This window comes from Melanaphis sacchari, unplaced genomic scaffold (assembly GCF_002803265.2).
Source record: "Melanaphis sacchari strain LSU unplaced genomic scaffold, SCAv2.0 Contig1809_pilon_pilon, whole genome shotgun sequence".
Classification (NCBI taxonomy): Eukaryota; Metazoa; Arthropoda; class Insecta; order Hemiptera; family Aphididae; genus Melanaphis; species Melanaphis sacchari.
The window spans coordinates 1-9008 of NW_020270858.1; the positions used below are offsets into that span (position 1 = coordinate 1).

The 9008-nt window shown below is 35.8% G+C and overlaps 2 protein-coding genes and 1 pseudogene across 2 annotated transcripts; all 3 read right to left on the minus strand.

The window, feature by feature from the left end:
* Positions 1 to 2054: 2054 nt before the first annotated feature.
* LOC112592581 (52 kDa repressor of the inhibitor of the protein kinase-like) lies at positions 2055 to 2803 on the minus strand. The gene is made up of 2 exons (XM_025336685.1): positions 2454 to 2803; positions 2055 to 2380 (listed from the first exon to the last, which is right to left on the minus strand). Exons 1-2 carry the CDS (start codon positions 2540 to 2542, stop codon positions 2167 to 2169), a joined length of 303 nt encoding a protein of 100 aa, XP_025192470.1. The 5' UTR covers positions 2543 to 2803; the 3' UTR covers positions 2055 to 2166.
* Positions 2804 to 4960: 2157 nt separating this feature from the next.
* On the minus strand, positions 4961 to 6195 carry LOC112592582 (annotated as a pseudogene).
* Positions 6196 to 6953: 758 nt separating this feature from the next.
* Positions 6954 to 8988, minus strand: LOC112592583. Its single transcript, XM_025336687.1, has 2 exons — positions 8005 to 8988; positions 6954 to 7253 (listed from the first exon to the last, which is right to left on the minus strand). Exons 1-2 carry the CDS (start codon positions 8919 to 8921, stop codon positions 6962 to 6964), a joined length of 1209 nt encoding a protein of 402 aa, XP_025192472.1. The 5' UTR covers positions 8922 to 8988; the 3' UTR covers positions 6954 to 6961.
* Positions 8989 to 9008: the final 20 nt, after the last annotated feature.

Here is a 9008-nt window from a genome sequence, read left to right on the forward strand (position 1 = left end):
TTTCTATTTTTTTTTTGTTTCTCTGAAATTAAATTTCTATTTAAAAAATTTAATAGCAGCATGAATCCTAAACCTTATAAAATAATTAATTAAATATTCTTTATTAAACAGTGGACACGGATGTCGAAATACAACATTAGTCATGCTTAGCTTTAACTTAATACCTACTTCATTCTCAATAGCTATTTGTGGAAACCTATTTATAAAAATGTTTTCTAACTCATCTATATAATTGTAAAATTCATGTTGTGGCATCATTAAATTTCCATACATAGACTTTTCTGAATTTTCATATGCTTTGAAATAACAAAGTAAGAAAGACTCATCCAATTTGTTTTGTGATTTTGCATAATGAATACAAACTTCGCAACTATGTTTTTCTATACATTTTTTCATTAAAAACCCACAAACATATGTAAAAGCATTTTTCTCGGGTATAGATAAATTTCTATAATCTGGGGTATCTATTGTAAGTGTATTTTTTTTAAATTTAAATGGATTTTTATCTTGAAATATTATTTTTATGGTTTCGTCATTAAAAGTATCAGTCTTTATTTTAGATAAAATTTCATCAAAGTCTGCTATACAATTTGCATTCTCTGAAGTAGTAAAATAATTAAGACAAAAATTTTGTTTAAATGACCAGATGAATTGTATGGGAGTTGGATTAATATTATTTCCATTATGTTGGGTGCGAAATGTGCCAAATAAATTTTCCAACCTATCTTGGTTAATTCGGTTTGTATACAAAACATAATTTTCATCAGTATTAATAACTTTTAGTGACTCCCACAAATGAAATAAACCAGAGATTGAAATTACTTGATAGGCCTATGAAATTGGAACCCATATCACTAACAAATGCTTTAACATTAATTTTAATATTTTCAAGTTTTAAAATACTGGTTAAAATTATGTCCTGCAAATCAAAACCTGTACAACTGTTCGAAACAAAGAAATAAGCAATTGGTTGCTTCCAATTAAAATTTATGCCTTGAATCATTAATACAAGTACAAATTTAGCTGGATCATACGTTTTGCGATTGTTTGTTTCATTAAATCCTATTATTTCATCCTTACTTATGTTATAAAATAAATTACTTTTTATGGACATTTCATCCGCACACAACACACATTCTAATGATTCAGGTAAAAAATGTTGTATTTTAAATTGTAAAAAATTAAACAATAAATCATTAAGACCAGGAGTTATTTCATAATTTTTTGTTACACGTCTTAGTGTACATGGATTAGGCAGGGCAAGAGTTGATTGCAAAAACTTATACACCCTTGGTCCCAAAAAAATAAATGGTAAGAGCTAATTGTTTAAATTCATTACTATACCTATACCCAACTGCTTTTGTATCTCTACGATTAACATGCGTATTAATAATTAAAAACAAACTAGGAGGTAAAAACTTCTTACATAGCGTTAACATTTGTTCAACAGTATTTACTTGTACTAATTGTTGAGTTATGGCATTAATTTGTTTTTTCATTTCTTTAATTTTTTTGTTTTTGGACTGAAGTTCGTTTTGTAGTTTCAATTTTCTTGGAGTTTTGTTAGTTAGATAAAGTGGAGTTTGGCAGGATGAATCACTAGTAGATACTTGCAGCTTACTAGAAACGGAAGAGCAACTAGACACATCACTGACATTTGTATATACATTATCCGGGACATTATCACTGTAAGATAATGAATGTGATGGACTGGAACATGAAGCCATTGCAACCTGAGTTTCGAATTCTTGCATTTCCCTTTCTTCTCCAATTTCTTTTTCCTTTTCTTCTATCAATTTCTTTTCTTTTTCTCTCTCATACAATATTTCAGCTATAAATTATATTTTTGTTTTAATATTAAAGTAGTTCATTAATTTGCATGGCATTAGTAGATGCATTGAAAAAAATCATAACATTTATTAATAGTAAAATACATTTTATTTAATTAAATTAAATTAAAATAATTTTACAATTATTTGCAGTTAAAACTAAACTAAAAAAAAAAATCTAACTAGCTAACTTTACAAGAAGAAAAAAAAATGTATAATAATTTCATCAATCACTTTGTTGAGTAGAATTTTGGTAGCTGAACTATCCATATGCATCTCTCAGCCGTGTAGCCACAGAAAAAGCAAAAGCAAAAGCAAAAGCAAATTAGAATAATTTTCACGGAGTAATAAAAATATTAATTTTAGTAAACAAAATCTTACCACTAAATATTGTTGGCACGGCATTCATTGTAAGACGGTTCCTGCTACTTGGATTTAAAAACATATTGTCTTCAAAATGAACACCACACACTCTGTAATTTTTGTATAAAATAGCAGGATCTTTTTTTAACAAATTTACAGTGTGACAATTTTCCATCCATTGTTTACACCTAAAGTAAATTAGTAATACATTAAATTATAATGCATATACATGAAAATTATAAAACAAATTCAATCACTCACCTCAATTGGTCGCTTGGAAATCTGAAGTAGCTAATGTTTTTTGTTTGTGACATTTTATTGTTGCAAAATTTGACTGCACAAATAGTCATTTTTATAGTATTAGATTGTGTACAATTTTATGAAACAAATTTGACAATATAAATACTATAAAAAAGGTTTTTTTACGAAATAAATGACTACTGCAAACTTTAGTGAAAAACAATTTCAACAAACGAATTCAAATTTAAAAACAATCAGAACACCAATTTCCAAACACGTGAAAATCACAAGTCAGAGCACGACAAGGAAGAGTCAGAGTCTCAGAGACCCAGAGTTCATAAGATCATAACAAAATGTTTACAAGCATTGTTCCGGTATCACTATCAGGTAAGCCACCATTATATGATAAGGTTCAAATATTTTTAGTCCGTTGAAATGGTCACATTGATTTTGGAGACAACCTTATCAGGTCATTTTTTGTTTACATCTAAGTGCACAATCTGTTTTCATATAATCTGTGGTTTTATATTATAAGACTAGCACCGGTGAAAATCGCTGTAAGTGAATACCCTAGGTCGGTGTAACTCGCTGTATGTGAATACCCTAGGTCGGTGTAACTCGCTGTATGTGAATACCCTAGGTCGGTGAAACTCGCTGTATGTGAATACCCTAGGTCGGTGAAACTCGCTGTAAGTGAATACCCTAGGTCGGTGAAACTCGCTGTATGTGAATACCCTAGGTCGGTAAAACTCGCTGTATGTGAGTACCCTAGGTAGCTGAATATCGTTTGAAGTGAATTTCCTAGGTCGGAGACAGGACTTAAGAATACAGCAGTTAGAAAAGTCTAGTAGGCAAAACCAATGATAACGACGTTTGACATGTTGGTACCTCTGATTTGGTGGCTCTACACTTTGGCGGTGTCGTATTAAATGCGTAAATAATAAAAGTCTAATTCGAGCGTCTAGTGGTCGGTCATTTCATTAAATTCACAGGAGTAATACACCTTGTCCCGTAGCTTGCCCTGTGCTTTTGTGCATGGAAAATAAATAAATACATTCCGAAAAAGTAATTAAGTGTCTAGCTATCAGTCATTACCCGGTGCTTGTCGTTACTTGACTGGGCAATCCGCGTAGCTTGCCCGGTGTTTTTGAATATGGAAAATAAATAAATATACACTCCGAAAGGTTGATCAAGTGTCTAGTTATCAGTCATCGCCCAGCGAATATCGATACCTGACAGGGCAATCCGCCAAAGGCGGATTGTTATACCTCCTGACGTCGAAGGCGTTGTGCTGTTCAGTACGTAAAAAGTCTAAGTCGAATCACCGTTGAAAATCCAGTTGAACGCGTTTAAACCTCCCAGGTAAGCAATCCGACTGCGTCGGATCGCGGACGATGTGGGCGTAAAGGGGAGATTTTTAAATATTATGGAAAGTACACGTCAAACGTTAGCGATTCGAAGATCAAAAAACTACACATATTTAATATTTTTTTTGGTATTTTATAGATAGTATATGTAAGATAAGATATCGAAAAGAAATATGCACTTTCCGTGATAACAAAAATTACAATTATCACAGTAGCTACATTAATATTTAATCAATGGATTATTTATATATATAAGTTCTAAAACAGTAATATTAGATTCCTATCGATCATTAATATTGTATGCGGCCAATAAAAATTAATATATATTTAATTGTTATGTTTTTCTTCTTTCTTTGTAATATAAATACATTTTGAATATTACGTGCAATTCACACAAATATTAAAATTAATTTAAATGTATAGTGTAAAAAATAAGTTAGTCAATGAAGAACACCATATACATGCATAATTAATTAAGTTATTAAACTATCATATTATTAGTTACTTTTGTAATACAGTGATAAAAAACAAATAGTTATGGACACGATATATATTTTGTATAAATGAAAAAAAAATAATAATAAATAATATTATTATAATAATATATAATAAATAATAAGATAATATATGATATAATATAAGATAATAAATTCAATTCACAAATAAATTAAAAAACACTAATGAAATGTCGTAAAATAGCATCAGGTTATCAGGTATAAATAAAAAAAATAAAAATCTATTACAGTAGTAAGTGAATCTACAATAATGACAATTGTATCTGTGAGATGAAAAACTACAAACCTAAAATAACAAAAAATTAATGTTTATTAAATTGTTGTTTGACATTAGTTACAAATTATCCACAAAAATAATTTGCATCCAGAGAGAACCACGTGGAGGTTGTCAAACTTTCTCTCCATTGATTAATATATAAAATCAATCTAAACAAATAATCGAAAAGTGAAGTGTAACGGATCACGAAGGTCCCGTGGTTCACGAAGGTCCCGTGGATCACGAAGGTCCGACATGGATCACATAGATCCGACATGGTATGGTAAACTATAGTGTTTAAGAACACTAACATGTAATAAGTATTGTTGTCTTTCAGCAACAAAAAAGTATCTCTAATAAAAACTTTTTTTGAACAAAGTAAATTATTTTATCAGAAATATTTTCTTCTGTATACATTTTTACCATAACCAATAATTATATTTGAATATAAGCACCAACTCATGTTGCTTAGAGAACTTCTCTGTAGACAATGTTTTTGGTGACAAATCTACCACGATCGTCACCACACATACCAATTTTAATTGATTGCGAGTCTCTCACGCGTGAAAACGCTACGTACAGTTGTCCGTGCGTGAACACTGGTGAAGGTAGAAGCAATCCAACTTTATCAAAAGTTTGACCCTGTGACTTGTTAATGGTCATCGCAAAAGACAGCCGTACGGGGAACTGTACTCGTCGCATTATGACTGGCAGGTCATCTTCTCCACTTGACGTGAGCGGTATTGCAGGTATGACTATGTCTTCCTGTGCATTACCAGACAACATCCTCGCTTTAAAGTTGTATCGTCGCAGTTCAGTGACGACCAACCTCGTGCCGTTGCAAAGTCGCCTCTGTGAATCTAGATTTCTCAGCAACATGACGATCGAACCGACTTTCAGAGTCAAGTTGTACGGTGGCAATCCATCCGGTTCTAGAGTGTTGAGGAATTCTGTAGGATAATTGGCCACTTCGTCGGGGTCGTCGACCACCACAGTGTCGATGGCAGTGTAGCTCCTGTGTGCACCGTTGATGCGTTGAAGCACCGTGCGATTGACTTGTCTGCATTCATCGTTCCTAGGACATAAAATTATTTTCCGAGCAAACTTGTCGACATTAGCCAACGACATTTGCTGCGGAAAAACAAAATTAATTTAATCAGCAACATCACATACCATATCTCGCGGTATTTCAACGGTGTCCGGAACACCGTCGACCGTTGGCAACTGACCACTCCCTAGCTGAAGCAACCAATTCGCAAAATTCACGTCGTTGTCGGCTCGCATGTTTCGTGTCAGATTGAACTGTTCCAATTCGTTCCACAGAGAGTTATACTTGATCGACGACCTGACAATGTCGCTCCTCGTTCCTCTGCGTACAACCGGTAATATCTGTCTGAAGTCGCCGGCGAACAGGACTGGTTTACCGCCAAACGGTAACTCCGATCCCATGACGTCCTTGAGCAACCGATTGACCACCGTGAGTTGTAGTCCCGGAGACATAGGCGCTTCGTCCCAGACGATGAGTGCTGCGTCGCGTATCCTCTGAGCGCGTGACGACTGCATGGTGATGGACGACGTCGAATCGTCCGTGAGCGTGCCGAACGGCAATCCGAACGTCGAGTGCACAGTCATGCCGCCGTCAATGAGCGACGCTGCGATTCCTGTGAATGCCACGGACAACACGTAACGCCCTTGGCTGCGAAGCGACCATATCAGGCATCCGTAAAGCGTCGTTTTCCCAGTTCCTCCAGGTCCGTCGACGTAGAAAAGTTTTGAGACGTTTCTGTTGTCGTCTACGGCCGCCATCACACGTTCAAACACTGTCCGTTGTTCGTCGTTTAAGTTGTCTAATTGTTGAGCCCAGCGTATAGCCGCGTCTATTTGACCAAACATGCCGTCATCCGGATCCTCTTCCAACAGTGCGACGTCCGGCAGAGGCAAACCGTAGTCCGTGAGTGATTTCCCGTGACCCCGAAGTAATCGATCGATAGCGTCTAGACATGCCGCCCTCGCGCGGTCTACGTCACGCACCCGTTGATTGAAGTCCTCCATCATGTGTGCTTCGTGAGTTTGGTACAACGCCAACGAGTTTGCGGTTTCACAAAACAATAGCATCGTAACGAACAGGTAACGAAGCTGAGATGGAGGGTCCAACGTTGCCGATTCAGCCATGCATGCCAGCAAAGCTCTGTCGTCTTCCAACAGTCCCATCGCGACTGCTGCAGCCGCGTAGGTTGGATGCTGCACTCCGTCTACTGTCCTCACATCACGGTATGACTGCGGGCCTCTCTTGTGTAGAAGTAGTAGTCGCAAGTGAAAACGTTCTCGATCAAGTGGGTTGACGACGTACATTCGAGCCAGCGTCTCGTACGTCATCTGTATTCGCCGTCGTCACCATGTTCTTCGCGTTGCGTTCCAAGTGTAATGTATCGGTATCTCTTGGTACAGGTACTGTCTGGCCTCGACGTCTGTCGCGTTAAGCGCAAAGAAGGCCGTGAGTTTTGTTCGAGCTAGAGCAGCATTTTGTGCCCTTTCCAGTGCCTGATTTGGGGCAAAGTACACGTTGTGATAATCTTCTAAGTGTACTGGAAGTCTGACGATCGTATGACTCTTGTTATGCATTTCATACGAAAACAACCTCCAAACCGCTTCTGGTGGACTGACGTACCGTGAATTTATGTAACTGAAATCAACATGTATTCACAATATATTTTATGATTGAAAATTATAAAAAAAAGGTTATTTGTTAAATTCAAGTCAAAATAAATAGAACATAATGTGTGTTGTTTATAAATCTAAAAAAAAAATACTAAAATAAAATAACTATACAGTATATATATGGATGTATATGACATGGTGTGCAATGTTATTAATTTAGCAATAAATATTGTATGTAGTGGTGTTCTTTATTAAGATTATATTATTTCAAAGTGATGTACAATATTAATGCCCTATAATATCTCCTTATACATTTTGTAAAAGAAAAAAAGAGATTAATACATAATAAAATATGACTTAAGAAATTTAATTAAGATTTATTTTAAACACATGTGAAAATTTAATAGAAAAAAAGTAATGTGTATTGTTGTGCATTCTTATAATACAACTTATAATAAATTTTACAATATAATCCATCCAAATAATATAAGCTGTAATGTACAGTATGAATCGTTAGGTGTTTGTGCTCGATAATCTCAAGTTATCAAATAACAATATATATTTTTAATGAATTGCATTTGTACTATATTTTTGTGTATCTATATATCAATCGATTAAATGAAGTATGATCATTACGAACGAAGTTGTAGCAGTTTATGATAAGTTTAAATGTCAGTGTTGATACAATTGTAATTAAATATATTGGCATAGTCTTAAAAGTAAAAATATTGTATAAGTGGTATGTAAAAAAAAAAAAAATTAACTGAACAACTCACTTTTCTATTTCATTTCCATTCCAAACTTCCACGGTAGCCGCGTCATGTCCCTTGTACACATATTTGTATAGATACATTACGCTCTTCACTGTAGAGCATACCTCAACGTTGATGTGCGCATCATACTTGATCAGCAAGTAAGGGTTGTATGGCACAACAAACTCATTTCCTACTCGGTGACCTCTGACGTTAGCCTCAAGTCCGTTATTTGGTCTGCGGTAAGTCGGGTAACCGCTGTCGGAAATGTACAAAGTCTCTTCGCTGTACTCTTTTGGGTAGTTTTTTGAGCAACTGTTGTCCACCATACACGGACTGTTATGGTTAAGCTGTCCACACGGTCCATGAATCATGTGTGATGTCACACTGTTGAATAGGCGTCTGTCAGTTGCCGGGTCTGGTAAGCAGGCACATACCACATCGTCAACGTCGTCGGCAGTATGCAACATACTGTCTTCTTGCAAGATAATGAGTATGTGGGCGTGCGGAAGACCTCGTTTCTGAAACTCAATAGTATAAACGTAAGCATCAACATTACCAAACACCTTAGTAACTGTTATATCACGCATTAGCTCCTTAAGTTTTGCATGGAACACCCTTGCCACCAAATCTGGCCTGTCGTTAGCTTTCAACCAATTTGGAATGTTGTCAACAATCTCTGGCCACTTAGGGTTACATGTGAACGTTATGAACAGGTCAGGTTTACCGTACTTACGCACAATGGCCATCGCGTCATGGTAACATTGTTTCATGTAACGGGGGCCGCCTACAAACGTTGATGGCAAAATCATCCTACGACCAACAGGATCGATTTCATCTACATGAAGTTGTTGGTTTATGTGGTCCACAAGCCCCTGATACGCTTCGGCAAACAGCGTCCTTTGATTGTCTCTAGTGTAGCGTAAATTATTCGCTTCCATCCGAACGTACTGATCACACACGTACTGCTGTAACAAAAAACCACCGGCATGCAATAAACTTAATGTTTGGCCGTCATTCCCATTTCC

Excerpts from the sequence above, each read along its gene's own strand:
- LOC112592581 (XM_025336685.1), bottom strand. The coding sequence starts at position 2,542 with ATGACTATTTGTGCAGTCAAATTTTGCAACAATAAAATGTCACAAACA. Across the intron at positions 2,381-2,453 it reads TTTCCAAGCGACCAATTGAG|GTGTAAACAATGGATGGAAA; the intron begins GTGAGTGATTGA and ends AATTTACTTTAG.
- LOC112592583 (XM_025336687.1), bottom strand. The coding sequence starts at position 8,921 with ATGGAAGCGAATAATTTACGCTACACTAGAGACAATCAAAGGACGCTG. Across the intron at positions 7,254-8,004 it reads AATGGAAATGAAATAGAAAA|TTACATAAATTCACGGTACG; the intron begins GTGAGTTGTTCA and ends TGTTGATTTCAG.